At 40.9% G+C, this 19,455-nt stretch overlaps 2 protein-coding genes across 2 annotated transcripts; one reads left to right on the top strand and one right to left on the bottom strand.

Annotated features, from left to right (window-relative positions):
- Positions 1–3,973: 3,973 nt before the first annotated feature.
- LOC103356043 (putative transcription factor ovo-like protein 3) lies at positions 3,974–7,446 on the bottom strand. The gene is made up of 4 exons (XM_008280087.1): positions 7,347–7,446; positions 6,972–7,204; positions 4,865–5,054; positions 3,974–4,308 (listed from the first exon to the last, which is right to left on the bottom strand). The coding sequence occupies exons 1-4, from the start codon at positions 7,444–7,446 to the stop codon at positions 3,974–3,976; spliced, it is 858 nt and encodes a 285-aa protein (XP_008278309.1).
- A 7,148-nt stretch (positions 7,447–14,594) lies between these two features.
- On the top strand, positions 14,595–17,871 carry ripply3 (ripply transcriptional repressor 3). Its single transcript, XM_008280069.1, has 4 exons — positions 14,595–14,798; positions 15,968–16,043; positions 16,761–16,834; positions 17,043–17,871. The coding sequence occupies exons 1-4, from the start codon at positions 14,701–14,703 to the stop codon at positions 17,236–17,238; spliced, it is 444 nt and encodes a 147-aa protein (XP_008278291.1). The 5' UTR covers positions 14,595–14,700; the 3' UTR covers positions 17,239–17,871.
- The last annotated feature ends 1,584 nt before the right edge of the window (positions 17,872–19,455 follow it).

The raw sequence follows: 19,455 nt of genomic DNA, 5'->3' as shown, positions 1-19,455 counted from the left end.
GCAGCCGTCAGATGTTCTTGTGTTTCACTGCTCAAAGCAAACACCTGTTACTGCTCTGTTATAAGTATTAGTTGTATTATAAACAGCATTGAAGCACAAGGAGCAGTAATGGCAGCAAATGTATCAGCAGCACTGCAAATAATGTAGAAAATGTTGTGTTGATGTTGTGTTGATGTGGATCAGGGTTAGTGAGGGGGTGCTGAATTAAAGCTACATCAAAGTGCTCTGAGTCATGCCAAAAACACGGAACTGCCAGACGATTAAACTGTTTTAAAAGTTTGCGTTTCTGATGCAGGCAGCAAATAATGTACACTCAGTCATCAGTTTTTCAGGATATTCAAAACAAAATTACAAAACACACAACGCCCATTGCTGCTCTCTGACAAAGGTACATGTATAACTGTCACAGCACTGCTTAACCAGCACATCACTTCCCCGTAGGACTGTGATAACAATGAAAGAAGAACTGTAAACTTCATTATTTGTGCTGTTTAGGGACTAAATTTATTGCATTTCAGAAGAACACGGAACAATTCTTTATGAAATATGCACATTTTCATCTGGTGCATTTTTCATCCAGGATGTTGAAAATCAGAGACTTTTAATGGACTTGACCTCTGAAGCCCGTGCATTTCAAAAGCTTATTTACCGAATAAGTAGGAACTTTACATCAATGTTGTTTGGCATTTGTATACATGAATATCAGGAAACAGTTGTTTCGTCAGCTATCTTTCACGGTTTAGTGTGTGTGTGTGTGTGTGTGTGTGTGTGTGTGTGTGTGTGTGTGTGTGTGTGTGTGTGAGAGAGAGACAGTGAGAGAGAGAGACCATGTAACTGTGGCCTGAGTGTGTACATGTGAGACTGACAGACACCTCGTCAGTGACTAATTGTGTACCTTAAATAGTCATCTCTAGCCACATTTAACTGCTGTTCATTTCCTCTTCCCTTTCATGATCACTCGACAGTTCCTCATTCGCACAATGTTTCTGTGACAGGTTAAACGCAGTCTGCAGTGGAGCTAAATATCACTAGCTATCACCTTAAAGTTGAAGGCTGTGGTGGTTGATGTTCAGCTAGATAGGGCATTTACATACTTAGCATTTACCAGATTTACCATCCCTCTTGCTCTCACTGCTTCTACTTTCCCACCAGTCCCTCTCCTCCTTTCTCCTGTCATAAGCATGAGCGTGATGAACTGTAGTTCACCTGACACTTTGTCACAGCCTGTACCATGACCCGAGCCACTGAAAACTATTTGTAAATAAACTGATAGATCATATATTTGTCCAAACACACGTACCTTTAGCTGTACCAGGCATTAAAATGAACAAGAAACTGAAGAAAACAAGGGTGATCTCATCATTTTTTTCCATGACTGTATATATCAAGCAAATTCATCAAATTAAGTTTATGTCATTTTGCTGTACACACAACAGTAGCACAGGCAAGATGAGAGAGCGTTTCTTCAGGATCTAATAATTAAAAGCAATTAAATAAAGAACCGTGTGCATATCTGGATCAGCAGTTCAGCATTCTGACAGCTTGTGGCATGAAGCTGTTGATCAATCTGGAGGTTCTTTCTTTAATGCTCTGGAAACGTTTGCATGATGGCAGCAGTTCAAACAGTTTATGGGGTGCTGCTGTAGCTCACCTGGTTGAGCTGGTGCCCTCTCTACAGGGGCTGTATTCCCCGATGCAGTGGACGTGGGCTTGAATCCCGCTCATGGCCTTTTGCTGCAATTCCTTCCCCCGTTCTTCTCCCCCACTTTCCTGTCTCTCTCTCAACTGTCCTATACTAAAAAGACCAAAAAAAAAAACTAAAAAAAAAAGCAGCTTATGGAGAGGGTGTGAGGAGTCCCTGACAACGTTCATTGCCCTGCTCCTGCACTCCCTCCACTCTCTGTGGGTTTCTCTCAGCAAATGTAGCTCATCCAGCTTGTTGTGGACGGAGCGGACATTGGAGAGGAGGAGGATGGTCCTGCTGGTCTGGAGGGGTTAGCCTTTAGCTTAGCATGGATCCTGGCTCTCTTCCTCCTCCTTTGTTTACATTGCGCTTATAAAACAAAGTACACACACACACACACACACACACACACACACACACACACACACACACACACATATATATACATATATATTGCAAGAGAAAACTAGTGCAGAGAAGTCACCAAACAATCAAAAGGCCTTTGCTGACTGATGCCACAAAGGTATGATGGGTTTATTTAAGCAGCTGGTTTTACATGTTTTGTGCTTCAAACTCTCTAAATGAACTAAGGAGAGGAAGTATGAACAACATTTCTCTACAATGTTTAAAAAGTAGTTGCCAAAGTCAACTGTAAATGGGTAAAATGTGAGTTTGATAATTTACTTCTTTCTTTTGGTCACTGTATCCTATAAGTTCTATAACAATATTTAACAGACATCCCAGCGATCATAAGGAGGGAGCAGGACCGAGCACAGATCCAACTAAAGGTGCACTACTGAATGTTACTGTGACTGTGCGGTAAATTAGAGCACAATACATCGTTAACAGGATCAGGTTTGACTTAAATCATGTTATTTATTTGTGCATTGTCAGAAAGAGAATAAATGGCAAGTAAAATGCAATATTTAAAATAATTCTGACAATAAAAACAGCTGAAAAATCTAATGAGATGTTGTGATCGTTGCATTATTTGAACTTTTTGCTTTTTGTAGATACAAGCATCAGGAGGAAATCTTGAAAAATTTGTTGAATCGTTTCCATTTTAGCTGAACACAAACAATACAAATGAACAGACTGTGTTTTTGTCAAATTAAAGATTCGTTTATTGTCAACACGTTGTGTCAGTTTGGATTTGGTGGGTCAAACTGGAGCAGTTCAACAGTACTTTCTACCTACCTAGGACACTTTGTTGTTGTCTACACATGCAGGTAAATGAGTATGCAGGTGAGTCAATGGATGGCTGATGTGCAATTCAGTTCAATTCAATTTTATTTATGTAGCACCAATTCACAACTTATGTCACCTCATAGCACTTCACATAATAAGGTAATGAATTTTAAACAAAGAACAGAGAACCCAACAATCCAACGTTGCCTTAGGATTCCCTGTGAGCAGGAAGCCAGCGATGGTGAGAAGGAACCAAAAAAAAACCTTTGCACCCCTCAACGTTGTGCAGAGACGTTGAAGAGAGCAGGTTGTATGTTTTTTGTTTAATACAGTACTTCAGAATTCTGCCATCTAACATCCATGTCAAGCATCATCTTCATTCATCTACTCCAGTGGTTCTCAAACGTTTTGAGCCTCGATCCCCAAGATAACATCACCCACCAGTTTGAATTTTTAATACATCATGAGTAATAACTTTGTTGTTCATGCACGAATGCGTTAAAAATTAATGTGCTAATTCCACATATTAATCTCTTTGCATTAGCACATTGACTTTCTTTTGAATGAATGAATGAAATTGATTTCGAACAAATTAAAGGGAAAAAGAATATAAACATAAAAGAAAATAATTTTGAAAAGAGCATTAAAAAATAATAATATCACACAATCAAATCATGATATTAAATTCGAAAAAGGAGTGGGAAGAAGTAAACACTTTTATTTTGACAGCCCTAATCCAAATTTATTTGAAAAATGTAGGCTTTTTTTAAAATTATTATTATTATTTTTTACAATGATCTGGCGACCCCCTGAAATTATCTTGGGACCCCCATAGGGGTCCCGACCCCCCAGTTTGAGAATCACTGATGTACTGCATTATACTCACTGGATTTAATTGAGAGCAATTTTTGGCCCTTCGTTTCTTTTTTAAAATATTGATTTAACATCCTGACTAAAACAGAAAGTAATGACAAAACACAGAGAGGGTACAATCACAACAATACAGATGGTCTAAAATGTTACACAATTAAATAATTTATTAGAACTAACATGACTTTCATTCCTAAATGTCTTGTGGAACAGCCACGGTATGGTAAAGAACTACAGCGAACCCTTCATGTAGTATGAAGGGGTTGAGTACAGCAAATAGGGGTTGAGTTTATGGTCCGCAGATGCGAAGCTGCTGCTCTCATGGGCCTGGCGGCGGTAGTACCTGCGTAGTGCAGGACTGCCGGGGTGGCACTGTCTCACATGAAGGAAGTACTCATCGGGACGGCTTGACGTGAAGCCACAATCCTCACAAACAAAGATCTTGGAGCGTCTCTGGCGGTAGGCGTACTGCTGGTGAACGCCATGAATCTTCCTCATATGGGACTCCAGAGAGCATCGCTGTGTGAAGGCTTTCTCACACAGCTCACACTTGTAAGGACGGATACCTGGAGCAGGGGGGGGCAAAAGACAGTTTCTTAATTAACATACCTGGAATTTGAATAAAAAGCTTTAATAACCTGACAGAAAATTTGTCTTTTAGGCCTTTGGTTTACAATGTGACTTTAATTAGATACTGGCACATGTATTGTACAACTAATAATAAAGTTAATTTGCAGATTAAAAGTTTAATACATTGTTACAACATTTATTAAATAGTAAATTACCCTATCCAACCTAATTACAAGTGTAGGTTCTGTTTTATCTTGTCATATAATGCATCTACAAGTATCTGCATTATTATTATTACAAAAACTGTAACTCAGTGAAATGCAGCATTGAGTTACTGCTACACATTATTACAACATTAATATTATTTATAACTTAAAATAAGACTGACATCAGTAATTTTACACAATGAGTGTTTTTCATACTTAAAGCACACCTCTGCTCATACATCTGAGTTTCAGTTGCGTTCTGATGTATGAAATATTCATTTGTGGCAAAGTATTTTTAGATTGTTGTTCTGATACTTTTGTTTAAGGATGTGTAGACATTCCTTACCTGTGTGTGTTCGCATATGCCTCTTGAGGTCGAAGGTATCGTTGAATCCTTTGCCACAGAATCTACAAGGATGTCTTTTCACCAGGCTGTGGCACTTCAGGTGGCGGGTTAACATGCGCTGCAGGGGGAAGATCTTGTGACACACTGAGCACACAAAGTCACCTGAGATGGGGGAAGAGCGGGGACGGGACTGGGAGGGAAATCACAAAACTGCTTAATAAATGTGACAACAATCACACAAATCATCATCATCAAGGTTTTTCTCAGCTCTCTTTAGCTTGTGAGGAACAAGTTGTACTATAAATAGTTATTCATAGCTTTAAACGGGCCAAACATTCCTGTAGAAGTCCAGTGTTTATGTTAAATAATGTTTGGTCTATGTTGTCAGACTCTGCAGTGGTTGATAGTGGGGGTTGATGCTGAACGCCATGGCAACCCAGCAGGCAGTAACTAAAATAGATCATTCTCACCCACCATGTTAGCGATTTAGCATGCTAGCCAGTATGCTTAGCTGCAAAGCATGCTGTATGAACTGAACTGAACTTTTTAAAGCTCACTGGCATGCAAAGCTCTGCTAACAGAATGTTAGATACATCCCAGTTCAACAGCCTGACTCACATCAGCAATCAACAGCACATACACACATCTAGCACTAATAGGAAGCCCCATTCCAGTCAACATCATGTTAAAACATCATTAGACACAATATGTGAACTGCATCGCCTGCTAACACTTTCATTTAACACAGCTGTTCACTGGGGCCGACCACAGGTGTAAATGTACTTGGTTGTCTGTCTGTTAGTGTTGGCCCTGTGATGGAATGACAGTCTGTCCAGGGTGTCCTGGACACTGCCTTTGTCCTAAGTCAGGCTTGTGCAGTGTATAGAAAAAGGATGGATTTACTGGGACCAGGCAGCAGTGTCTGCCGTGTTTTCTTCTCCACTTCATGGTTTGGGCTCTGCCCCGTTATGCTCAGTTAACAGGGGCAAAACTGATCTGCCAGCAGAACCCTTAAAGTATGACTTCACTGGTTGGACCTTTGGTTTCCAGCCACATTCCTCTGACTCCATAAGAACTCTAAGCTTTCTATTGCATCCTACTGTCAACTCAGCAACACAACACACTGTTGCAAGTAAGATCCACTTACAGGCCTTGACCTAAGATTAACCTCCGGTGCCCTCCAACGGGGCAGCAGTGGCTCCGGTGGTACGGTGGGTTGTCCACTGATTTCAAGGAATGTTTTTGATCACTAGCCCCTCCGCCTGCCAAAGTGTCCTTGGGCAAGACACTGAACCCCAAGTCGCTCCCCATGGCAAGCAAGCACTTTGCATAGCAGCTCTGTTGCCATTAGTGTGTATAAATGTTGGTGTGTATGGGTGAATGAGAAACACATTGTAAAGCACTTTGGGTACCAATAAGGAAGAAAGAAAAAAAACCTGGTCTTTCCGCTTTCTGCACGGAAGTGTCCATTATCTCATTCCTTCTTTTCTCTGTATCTTAGTGATCACTGCACAACAACAGTGAAGAAAATCTACATCGCTGTGAATGAGAAGACAGCCAGGCCTAAAATGTCCAAAAATCAACTAAGTATTTCTCTTTCTTTTTATGTTCAAAGACCTAGGAGTATGTGGATTCTCTATTTGAATATGTTTCCACAAAAACACATCCAGAACATTGTTGCAGTATTCAGCTTGTGGAGCTCACCATCTGGCCCAAGGGCTAATGCTGACTTCTCTCACCTAACTGTCACTCCTCCTTTCATTGAGGGTTTAACCTCCAATCACAACTGGTCGCTATGTTAACTGACTTCACCTGATTACTTTTCACTGACTTCTTTAGAAGTACTGATCGTTTTGTAGTCAGTTCCCTCTCCACCTGCTCCCAATAACCTTTTCTTCTGTTGATGTATTTTCAGATTACTTTGCTTGAAGTCCGGCGTATCTACAAGTGTCTGCAAGCTGCTCTATTCACAGCAATTAAGCTGATGACCCTAACAAGGCAAATATACATATAGAACAAAAAGTGCCAAATACTGGATAAGCAGTAAACTTGGTCACATTCAGGCAATGACACCCTGTTTGACAAGGGTGATGAAGTCTGACCTTACCTTCGCTCTGCTGACCAGGGCCAATGCGCTGTGATGGTAGAGGGAGCCACGGAGCATTAGTGTGGACCAGTCTGGCCTGGTGTCTACCTCTGGTGCTCCTGATCCTTGCCAAGGCACTGGAACTAGAATTCCTGCTGCTGGCCCACATCCAGAAGTGGCTACTGGAAGAGGCACTGTGGCAGGCTGTTGGGTGTCAGAACTGCAGGATTTCTGCTCCTTAGTCATTTCACTCACTAAAAAATAATAAAAAGAAACAATTTAAGTTTAAATTAAATTAAGGTCAACTGACTACATATGATAAAGCAATAAAAAACAGCTTTTAAATGATGCTACTGCTTTACTAAAACTAAACAGAAAGATGCCTGACGTTCATACCTGGAATGTTCTCTTCTTTCCACTCGTGCTGTTCTGGTTCTTTCCATTGCCATGCTCCATGCGCCGCACGTTTCTTCTTCACAAGGAAAGACCTAGGCATCCTTACAAATCTTTTTCTTGTACTTATTTACCTATCTTTTACTTGCCCCTCACCATGGAATCTTGACACACTGCTTTAAGACTTGATCTCTTGCTGCCCAGCACTACCTTGTCCTCAACCCCATACGACTAGAGCCACATCCGACCTGCAGGTTGTGTCCCAACAAAATCACAGCTCTAATTTCCATAACACTCTCTGGGCAGAGTCATGCAAGTTGAAAGCCCTTGGGAGGGATGGGGAGGTGGTTAGGAGGCTCACTGTTTTGACAGTGGTACACCTGTGCTGGCTGTGCGCGTGCACTATTTTAACTGGTCCTCCACTGGTTTTGCATGTCAGGTAGTGAGAATCCGGGGAACTTCACATTCAAGTGGCCCTTGGCATGCAAATTCTAGCCCTGGACCAAGCCCTGGCCCCAGAAAAAGGGCAAAGTCTGAGTAACAGGAGCAAGCACAGTGGAGCCACAGCCTTAACTGCTAGGTAAATCAGCCCTTTCTCTTTTTTGAAGCCTTTCTCTTGCAATTGTTTGGTGGGATTACAGAGCTTCTCAGAGTGCATACAAAAGCTGTTTACACACACTCTTGCAATTTCTTGACTGTATTGTTTATATATATATATACTAGTATGGCTGCACTTTCTGTCCTGTTGTTTTGGTCTCTACCACATACTCAGTGCCTGCTGAAATAATAAGCAGCATCCCAAGCATTGAACAGAGAAGGATGAAACAGAGAATGGATAGATTCATATCTCCAAAAGGGTCCACTCACCAGTTGGTTTACCAATATATTACTTGTTAATGTATAACTTGTATTTCTAAAACATTTTGTTAAACAACAACACATTTTGAAAATAAAGTGCATGTCACTTCTTCAATTGTCTGCACAGTCACTGCATGCTTAACAGGAAAAAGAACTGCCTCCTTATTTCACCGGACTGTGCAGCGCATATACAAATGCATCCCTGGACTGAACCTCATCATGCAAATAGCAATAGAGGTCACTCCAAGAACATCAGGATGAGCCTGTAGTGCAAAACGTAAAGCAGTAAGAACGCACTTCAGCCCTGCTACACTTAACCATTGAGTTGATGCATATCTCACATTTCAAATGTGCCAGACATTCAGGATATTGTAGATATTGGCCCATGGGAGAAGAAAGTCCAGGAAAATAATTAAGCTTGTCATACACGTTAAAATAGCACTGTTGCCTCGCAGCAAGAAGGTCGCCGGTTCGTGTCCCGGTGAGGACACCTGTCCTCTGCCTTCACCCTGAGTGAGCTGGGATAGGCTCCAGCCCCCCACAACCCTAGTGAGGATTAAGCGGTGTATAGATAATGGATGGATGGATGGATGGATGGATACACATTAAAATGTAACAGCTGCAAGCCTACGTTTAATACTCTGCCAATGGCTGTCAGTGAAATGGCAAGATTGGAAACAATGTGTTACTACAATATACAAACTGGCAATTAATCAAGAGGCTAAACCCTGTTGCTCCTTAGTAGTATAGTATAGTATAGTATAGTATAGTATAGTATAGTATAGTATAGTATAGTATAGTATAGCGTAGCGTAACATAGCATAACAATGTATACTATACTATACTATACTATACTATACTATACTATAGTAATAATATTCACAATATTCAAAATCTAGATACATATATATATATTGATTTTTTGTATGTATTTATTTATTTATTTTTGTAAGTGAGTAATGAAATTCTCGTTGGATTGTTAGTGTTTCCTTAAGTGGCTGCAGGAGACTGTTGACTGTACTGTGTGTTGTTGCCCTCCGGAGCTGTGCTCTAACTGTATGCAAAGCATCTGTCTGTGTGCTGCAGCATGGAAATGAAATGGTAAATCAGATTACTTTGTACTACACAAAACAACCGGCCGCTTCAAGGGATGTCTAACTCCTCTCTATAATTCATGTGTCTGTCCACTAACTTGAGTATTAGTACTGTACACAATAAGGCATGTTGACTTTTGATGAATTGCAGAAAGCATAACTGCATTTATTGAGAAGAGTGTCTTTTTTATTATTAAAAAAACAACAGCCAATTACAATAGCAGATAAAATCTCTTGTTTCTCTCCAGATGATAAATGGTCTGGACAAAACACCTAAAAATGAAGAGGTTTGACACTCACATTACCCTTTATAACTGGGCAGCTGCTGTTGATGTAGTCTTGACAAATGCAAATTAAACTCTGACACATTTCAAGTCAAATATATGAGCTTTCCTGAGGAATCAATAGCAGTGATGAAGGAGATAGAAAAGCCCGTTCTTTTTTTTGACCTTAGAAAAGTCACTTGTCTGAACATGAATATGTATGCATTGGAGGCCACGTTTAACTGTTGATGTGTGCTATGGTCAGCCACACCCTTATTGCCTTTTTCAGAAGGACATAAACGTGTTTGCACGGCGATGAATTGCTACTCTTCTTTACAAAATAAACTGCAGACTAATAGTACAACTTAAATTACACAATGAGACAATCTTCAGACTTTACTGTCTCTGTATTATGTGACAATTTTAGCTTAGCTATTCAGTTAGCTTGTACGATTTACTAGTCACAGCAGCACGTTGTTTCCCATCTAATATATCCAGGCTGTATCTATCTATCAGGCCTGCGGACCAAACCATACACTGTTGGTGCTATTTGCATTGAATTCATGTTTGTATTTGTGTAAAGGAGTGATTCAAATAATTATTATGTCACATACACAAGCAATATATGTAGTGAAGGCTGTGCTGAAAGCCTGTTGTGTGAAAACTAAGAAAGAAAAAGCCTAAAAATTAAACAGTAGATTAAAGTAAAATACATGTAAATGACTGGGTGTATGGCCAAGTGAAATGTGATTGGACTTAATGTATATTGCAGTTAGTATTTACTGTATGTTTAACTGATATTTATTGCACTGAATGCTGTATAATGTATAATTTTTTGTATATGTGTTTGGTCTATAACAAATTACTCAAACTAAAACAACATTAGGTGCCTAATGTGTCAAGTGGAGGTAAAGTATTTTGCTATATGTTCAGAAAAAATCACTGTAGAGATTGTATTTAGTTTTGTCACTTCAGAAATCAACAAAACATGTCATTTAGCTACGGCAGCTACCCTCAGGCTGTTGCTATTATCATTAATATTCATTCATTCAACATCAATTCACAATGAATCGAGTGTCAGTCCTTAAAACATGCACCTCAAACCCAGGAAACTCAGGTGATAGAAATTCTGCTTCCTTAGGTTTAGCAAACATATGCTAAACCTAAGGAAGCATTCTTTGAATCGCTCCTTTACATAAATACAAACATGAATTCAGTGCATGGGATAGTGAATTCAAATGATGTGATACAGGATGTAAGAATAAAACGCACCTAAAAACAAGATTTAAAGAGACATCTACCGCTGCTAAACATCTAAAATTGAATTCTAAAAAAAGAAGAGAAATGCAAACTAAATGCCTTTTAAGTGTTTTGTGTGTCTATGTTCTCATGTCATTATAAATATAATTCCTTTAAGGAAAATAATCCTGCCTCAGTAGCTACACTTTCATCACTGTTTTTAAATCAGTGAATAAACCTTAACCTTAACTTTGCCCTAACCATTACCCAAGTCTTTCCCATAAAATAGAATAATTGAAGTTCTGCCGACTTGCTTGTTGTCCTCAAAAAAAGCCCCAACAATTTAATTCCATGTATGTTGCTAAATCCCAACATGCTGTGAGTCCTTCAGGGGGTTGGTAAGGTCTTGACCTTAACACGTAAAATGTTACGGTTAATGGAGTTAGACGGTCCAGTCAATGCCTAGGGTTCTTTGTTTTGGGCTTTGAGCTGTTCCTGAGCAGTTTGAAGGTGTGGTGGGACCTATTGTGCACTGGGGAGTGCCAGTGCCATGGGCTGTGTGCTTAGTCTGCAACCAATTTCAGGTGGGTGGTTGTAGTCAAAGTAGCCTAATGAATGGCAGGACTGAAGGTTTCCAGGACAATATTTCATTGTCAAGAGATTAAAAATTCATTTCATCCTTCCTTGTTTATGTTTTAATGTTACTGTTGCTGATCAGTCTAGAAATGATTGGTTTAAAAAAAAAAGAAAGAAGTTGAATTTAAACTGAAATGAAAGATAAAGTTTTGGGTTCCTTTGCTCTCAGCGCTCTGAGAGCAAAGTTTTCTATCAGGAAATGAGGAAACTATTTTCAGATAAGACACAGCTTCATCATTACAGACTTTGTATGTGAGGAGAAGGATTTTAAATTCTTTTCAGGATTTTCATCATTTCGTTTGTCATTCAACATTTAAGGCATTTAGAATACAAGAGCGTCCTGTGGTCTGACTGAATCTTTGTTGTGACTCAGCATGTACAGAGACAACCGGTGGATGCAGTTTTCTCTGGGACATCAAAGTGGACACAATTCTTATTTAAACAGGTTCTGACCAAGAGGGTCAGATAGAACAAGGTTTTTTGTTGCAAAGTCTCTCTCAGCACCCACAGTTAAAATGTAGGGGTATGTGCACTGTGCTCCACCTGAGTAAGGCAGGAGGAAGGGCCTCATGAGCTGTCTCCAGTCCCCTGATAAGAACAATAGCTTTTACTAAATCTAAGTTCACTAGAGACTGCAGTTCCCAGGATTAAAGACTTTTCTCATATCAGCATGGTTAGAGGAGGACCCCTGCTGGTTGAACTAGTTTACTGCAACAGAGGATATTGGTGACTGTGTTTCTCTTTGAGTCAAATATGCACACATCATGTTCAACATTACTGTTTAACTTCCACAAGATTCACAAAAAGGCAAACCTTTCAGAAAAGGTGAAATAAATGCCTAAACATTGTCTATATGCAGAACAGAAAATGCATTCTCCATAAGGTGTTTCCAAACTTTTCATTCAATGATTAAAATCCCTTACTGTTGTTTAAGTACAAGTTACTGTTATGCCAAAAACATCAGAGCTTTGTTTAGTGTTGGTTTGTTTACTCTGATCTTTCCCAGTTCTAGCAGAATGGTGGATTTCAAGCAAGGGCAGCATAGTTGTGAGCCTGTCACCCACTGCATGTCACAGGAGTTCAGTGGAGTCCTCTACCTCCTGCCTATCCAGACACATAATATGTAGGAAAGCTTGGGGATCTGTGCACTGTTTCCCGTTTTAATGCATCCAAACTGATGTATAAAGATTTCAATTCAAACACAGCAATCTGATATCAGTCTGACTGAAAACTTTGAACATTTGTTCAAAATATCTTTTAAAAGCAAACCCATTATTGCTGAAAAGAGTATGAAACTTAATCTTGCTTTTGCCTCATTTAAAATAGTCTGAGCTTAGGTTTATCCAAGGCGTGACGTTATGTTAAAACTCTGTGATACAATATCATGTGTATAGAGTACGATAGAAAACCGCAAAAAAGTCTGGAGTTCAGAAACTGTCGTAACCACATCCATCTAGTTCAGCTGCTCTTTTTTAAACAGCTGATCCAGTGCACACAGTGTCTTAGAGTAATTGAACACTGCTTGATTTACAACCCAAGACCTAAGTGGCCAAGAATTGATAATGCGATCAAACAAGCAACAGCTCATCATACCGTTAAAAAAAAAAAGAAAGAAAGAAAGAAAGAAAAGAAAAAAATGTAATGAATTGGAATAGATCATAATTTTGCAATGGGTTTGCTTTACTGGAGGAGGAAAATTTACTCGATAATGTTGAAGTTCATGCTCTAAAATACTGCAGGAACAAAGCTGGAAATTTTAATTTATTTGCTTAAACAAGGAACAAAGAAAATAACATTTTCTTAAAACCAATTAACAGACAGTGATTGGATTATGGATGAACTGATGCTTTAATGGGTAAACTACAGCTGATAAACATGTGTCTAAGTGTTTGTGTTACCTTATTGCAGGTCCTATAATGCCCCAACACCCCCTGCAGCCTTTTGCTGGTGAGCATTTTGGAAGAAACCCCCTCTCTTGTCCAAACAGCTCAGCATGGCAGGGTGCTGAGAAATCTAAAAACCACCAAGTTGTCTGTGAAAACAATTGAGAAACAAGTTGGACACTGTGTGTGAGAAAGGCAACAGGAAACTAGGTCTAATTAATAAGAGAAAATTAGATTGAGATGAGACCAGCACCACCCATCCCCTAAGAATCTCAACAGCAGGTCTCATGCTTTGACTTTTTTAAGTGTACATCAGGCAATTGAAGGTTTGTTACAATGCCAACACACTTCACTAGAGGCTACAGTCTCTGTGTGAATATTGGAGAAATTGCACAAAAGCATGCCGGTTGTATTGCATCTATCACAAAGTTTAGCCTGTTGTGATGAAGACAAAGTAACAGGTGAGATTAATAAGAAACGCTTAGAACGAATATGATCCAGGTTTTGACAAAACATGAACAAAAACAGAAGTGGTCTGTTCTGTTTTCTTCCAGCTGTTTCTGCATGTCTTTTCTCCTGGTTTAATAAAGAACTGCAGCTTCCAACAGCAGCTCGATGCATACAAGCATCTTCAAAGCAAGAGCGTTACAAAGCAAGGTACAACAGCAAACGCTTCAATAAGAAGATTCATCAGTAAACAGCAAGTCACACTTTTCTTCATATGAGACAGGTGAGCATTCACTCATATGGAGCCACAGCACAGATCTTAGGGCAGTCCATTGCCTGTAAATTCTACTTCTGAAATTATTTGTACATATTTCATAGTGGCATATTTAGATTTTTTATTATTTTATTTTATATTTTGTACCCCTCAGTACTTTTTTCTTTTTTTAAATTCTCATATCTTGGTTAAGACAATTCAAAGTTTTCTGGGATCAATAGAGCAGGCTTTCTTTGCAGGGCGCTTCACCATAACGATTTAGTTTTATTTAGGTTTTACATTGACTAAGCTAACAAGTAAAGTGTGGAACATTTTCTACCTAAAAGATGGTTTTAAGTGGATTCAAACTGAAAACACAGCCCTGTTATATTCTGCCATGTTTTTCATCACTAGCAGCTGCTGGGGGAGGAGTGAGCGCTGATTGGTCCTTCCTCACAGCTGCGGGGGGAGGAGTGAGCGCTGATTGGTCCTTCCTCACAGCTGCACAAACACGCGCTGCAACAACAACCGGCCGTGGACTGTTGACTGCGGCGGCGCGGCGCTCTGAGGCGCAGCTTCCATCTGCTCCAGTAGCTGTAGAGTGAACGAAGTAGCAGTCCTCTGAAAAAACAATTAAAACGCAAGTACTTCGCCAAACCTTCCCCAGACGAAGAGGCCAAAAGAATGAGTTCCGCATGCTTGGTCCTCCAGCAGCCCTCCTTCGGCACAGCTCCGTGGTCGCGCCCCATGACAGGCAGCAGCAGCTCGGACACAGACGCCAGGTAGGTATCGATGTGATGCTGGATCATTTAGTCCAACTTCAGTGATGTTCCTTTTGATCGAGAGAGTGCTAATAAATACTTTTTTATTTAAGGACAATTCACTGGCTAAAATGTACAATGACTAAGCAGCTAACGTAGCTGGATGGCAGTTTACCAGCTTCCTGTAATGCCGAAAGCCATTACAGGTAAATATGTAAACATACCTTTATGTCATTAGTCGCAGTGTAATAACACCCAACTACAGGTTGTGTGCAGAAGTGTAGTCAAAGCGAATGCTAGCTAACCTGCTAGCTAACGGTTGCTAGGCGACAGTTGCAGCTGGTACTGGGCTTTCAAAGGCCTCCACCTCAGATTCAAGGTGTTTTATTGGTCACAAACACAGTTATACATGGTGTAACGCCCAGTGAAATGCGTTGTGCACCTGTTCCACACCAAAAGAATAGTAATAAGATAAATAAGAATAAAGAATCACAAGAAACAAAAAAATATATATGAATGTATACATGTATATATATAGAGAGGAGGGAGATAGATATAGCATAGATAGATATAGAAATAGAAATAGCATCTATCCATTATCTATACACCACTTCATCCTCACTAGGGTCACGGGGGGCTGGAGTCTGACTCAGGGTGAAGGCAGGTTCACCTGGACAGGTCACCAGTCTATCACAGGGCTACACTTAGAGACAGACAACCAAGCACACTCACATTCACACCTACGGACAATTTACAATCACCAATTAACCTCAACATGTTTTTGGACTGTGTGGGAGGAAGCTGGAGAACCCGGAGAGGACCCACGCTGCAAACTCCAGGCAGAAAGATCCTGGGTGTCCTCACCAGGACACGAACCAGCGACCTTCTTGCTGCAAGGCAACGATGCTAACCACCGATCCACCCTGCAGCCCACACCAAATCCATTTTATTTATTTATTTTTTCAAAATTTGACAGCACAGGGAAAACACAGACAGATGTCGCAGCCATACTTTTTTCATAGTGTAAATGCATCCACTGCTTCCACAATTTAAACAAAGTAAACAGAAACTGATTTGGGTTTGCAAACTGTTTTTGTGGTCTGGAGCATATTCACAAACCAGATGTGGGTTATGGGTACACAGGTTGTTGTATTCTAATCAGTCTTCTCTTGTGTGCCTCCTCTCTGCAGCCAGACCTCATTGTGGAGACCATGGTTGTCCAGCAGGGGTAGGCCAGGGCAGTGTCCACAAAACAAGCTGTCCTTTGTAAGTCACAACATCTCCTTTCATTGAAGACAGTTGTCAGTGAATGAGTGATCTTGTCAGTTGACAGTGCTTTGAGAGTTAATGAGAGACCAAACGTCTGACCAGACAAACTAGCTGAGGGATGAGTCATATTAAAGGTGTCAGCATCAAGTAGTTTAAAGATGCATTCAGACTGATTTACACTGCGTGACAATGCGCAACCTTCTTATTTATTTGAATAGAGCTAGGCTGTTAGCACAGTGGGAGTGCAAACACTGGGAGCCGCAGCAAAGCAATGCAGGGTTATCTGTTTAAAAAGCAGGACCAGGATCATTTCTTGCCGCAATAAAGACATCTGGCGAGGCGCGGCATTAGCCAATCAAATATGTGCAAGCTGACATTCCTGTTGGATTGATTTATATTCCTACACTTTGCATGGTCATCGTTGCAAAGCATCATAAAATTGTTGATCTCTGTGATAAATTTAGTTTGCAGAGTCCTGTCTGTAAACAGTACAAACTGCAAACTTACAACAAAGTTCCAAAAGACAGCAAAGACCTGTTTACTCAACATGCATGTTGCCTTTAGCATATAACAGAGCATTTTAAATTAATTTAGATAGAATACGACTTTTAGAATTGCTGATGTGAAAGAGCAAAAAAAAAAATCACAAGTTTTGGTTGCTTCTGCTCAGCAGTGATGGCGTGCACTCCTTCTCTTTGTCTCTAACTTCCTTAGCCTCACTCCATACCCACAGTGCCAGGCTGCTTCTCATCAGATGGGAAATCACAGGCCTTCCAACATCCTGTCAGGTCAGTATCCTCTCAGTTGCCACATTTCCATCCTTACAAATGGGCACAGCCTACTGTCAGCATATACATAATGCATGAAATCCACAACACACCTGCAGTGAGTGTGGTTTGACTTGACTACCACATCTGTTTCTTGGTATTTAACTTGCAAGCCTGCAATTTTTTAGCGCCTATTAACAGACTGTTGTATGGTTTCTTTCTCTAACAGGCTGTTCTGGCCTAAATCCAAGTCATTTGACTATTTATACAGCGATGGAGAGACCTTACTGAGGAACTTTCCAATTCAGGCAACCATCAGCTTTTACAACGAGTCTGAGAGTGAAGATGAAGATGAGGACTGGGAGGAAGAAAGCAACTCTAAGCAGTGCCTCAAACAGCAGTCTTATTTCACCCTCTGCAACTGAGTGACAGGAAGCCTCCTTGTCTTGCAGAATTGTTCCTGCACACTTAAATCAGAAATCAAATTGGTTTAAAATTATTCCAGATGGCGACATTGGAAGGTGGAGGCTTTAATGAAAGAGGGAGGAGGGGGAGACACAATCATATTTAAAAACAAAGACAGTAGCACACATAATACACATGAGCAGTGTCAGTGTGTGTGTTTGACCTGGCAAAATGTGTTACGAAAATCTGCAACACTTGATTATACAGTTATGATTTCAGAGCAGATTCAGTCGAACTAATGTGAGGAATTGCATACATTGGAACTGTCCATTTTCATCACTCTCTCGCCCCCTCTTGCTCATTGTGTTGCCTGTAGTGCACACAACAAACATTTATCACACAGTTGTACAGTGATATGTAGTATCTGCTGTACAATGTTGTTTTTTTTTTAGTTGTTCCCACATTGGGATGCTTCATGTTTACAGTCAGTCTCAGGGTCTGATGCATGCCACTGTATATAGAATGTACATGTGCATTTTTAACTTATGATGTACATAATTTATACAAATTCACATATTTATGTTGACATATTTTTGTGTTTGTGCATCCTCATTGTGTAATGTGAAAACACAACAGAAACTGAGGTTGTAAAAACAAATAAAATCATGTATTTTGGGAATGAAGAATGTGCGTTTGTGCTCCTCTTTATGTGGCTTTGGTTCAAGGTTGGGCTGCAAGGTGGCTCCGTGGTTAGCACCGTTGCCTCGCATCAAGAAGGCCATTGGTTCGTGTCCCGGTGAGGACACCTGGGATCTTTCTATGTGGAGTTTGCATGTTCTCCCTGTGCAGCGTGGGTTCTCTCCAGGTTCTCCGGCTTCCTCCCACACAGTCTGAAAATATGTTTAGGTTAATTGTTGATTCTAAATTGTCCGTAGGTGTGAATGTGAGTGTGCTTGGTGGTCTGTCTGTAGCCCTGTGATAGACTGGTGACCTGTCCAGGTGAACCTGCCTTCACCCTGAGCCAGCTGGGATAGACTCCAGCCCCCCACGACCCTAGTGAGGATTAAGCGGTCATTTTGTGCAGAAGTCACATGAAGCGCACAGTGTGAAGCAGAAAGTCTGAGTTGACAAAGACTGACACCAAGAAGGCCTCTGATCTCTCATGGGAGAGAATGAGCAGAAAGAAGAGCGGGATGGAAAATCAACATGAGGAGTTTGCAGCCCAACGGAGTTCCTCACAGAACAGTGGAGAGTTGTCTAGTTAATGTTAGGTCTCAAATCAGATCAAGTTTATTGTCATGTTGCTGTACATACACAGTAGTACAGGCAAGATGAGAGAGCGTTTCTTCAGGATCCAATAACTTAAAGCAATTTAAATAAACAAGTGTTTGCATATCTAGATTGGCAGTTCAGCATTCTGACAGTTTGTGGCATGAAGCTGTTGATCATTCTGGAGGTTCTTCCTTTAATGCTCTGGAAACGTTTGCCTGATGGCAGCAGTTCAGACAGTTCATGGAGACGGTGTGAAGAGTCCCTGACAATGTTCAGTGTCCTGCTCCTGCAGTGACTCTGGAAAAGTTCTTGGACAGAGGTGAGGGAAACTCTGATGACCTTCTCAGCTCCTCTAACTATCCTCTGCAGGGCTTTTCTGTCTGACAGACTGCAGCTGGAGCACCATGTTGAGATGCAGGATGTCAGAACGTTCTCCACCACACCTCTGTGGAAAGTCCTGAGGATGCTGGCAGGGAGAGAGGCTTGTTTCAGCTTCCTCAGGAGATGGACTCTCCTGAAACACACTGACATTATTCCACTACAATAACACAAGTTCAGATTTTATACATCTGTCAGTGCAAGACTAGCACAAGACATCCGAGTCACCAGCTGCTGCTGCTGCTGCTGCTGCTGACCCATGTGGGCCGAGCAGCTGGCTGCAGGAGGACCTCTGAGCTCAGTGTGTCGGTGCAGGTGTGGCTTTGTCCGCTGGTTTTCTGTCTCACACAAACTCCGCTTGGACTCCGTGTGGAAGCAGAAAACCTGCAACAGAGCCACGTTTGCTGTCAGACGCTGGTGAATTAAAACCCTCAGATGCTCCCGCCGTGTCCGTCTCCTATTTCATCTTTTGTCTTCCTCTCAGTAGCTTGTTGCCCCGCCCCTTCCTTTGCGTCAGTACAGACCTGTCAGAGTTGTGATTGGCTATTCGCCGGGATTCCTCCTCTCTGATTGGTTCGCGGAGACGT

Source organism: Stegastes partitus, unplaced genomic scaffold, assembly GCF_000690725.1.
Source record: "Stegastes partitus isolate 25-593 unplaced genomic scaffold, Stegastes_partitus-1.0.2 Scaffold180, whole genome shotgun sequence".
Classification (NCBI taxonomy): domain Eukaryota; kingdom Metazoa; phylum Chordata; class Actinopteri; family Pomacentridae; genus Stegastes; species Stegastes partitus.
This window is presented reverse-complemented; position numbering and strand designations above follow the sequence as displayed.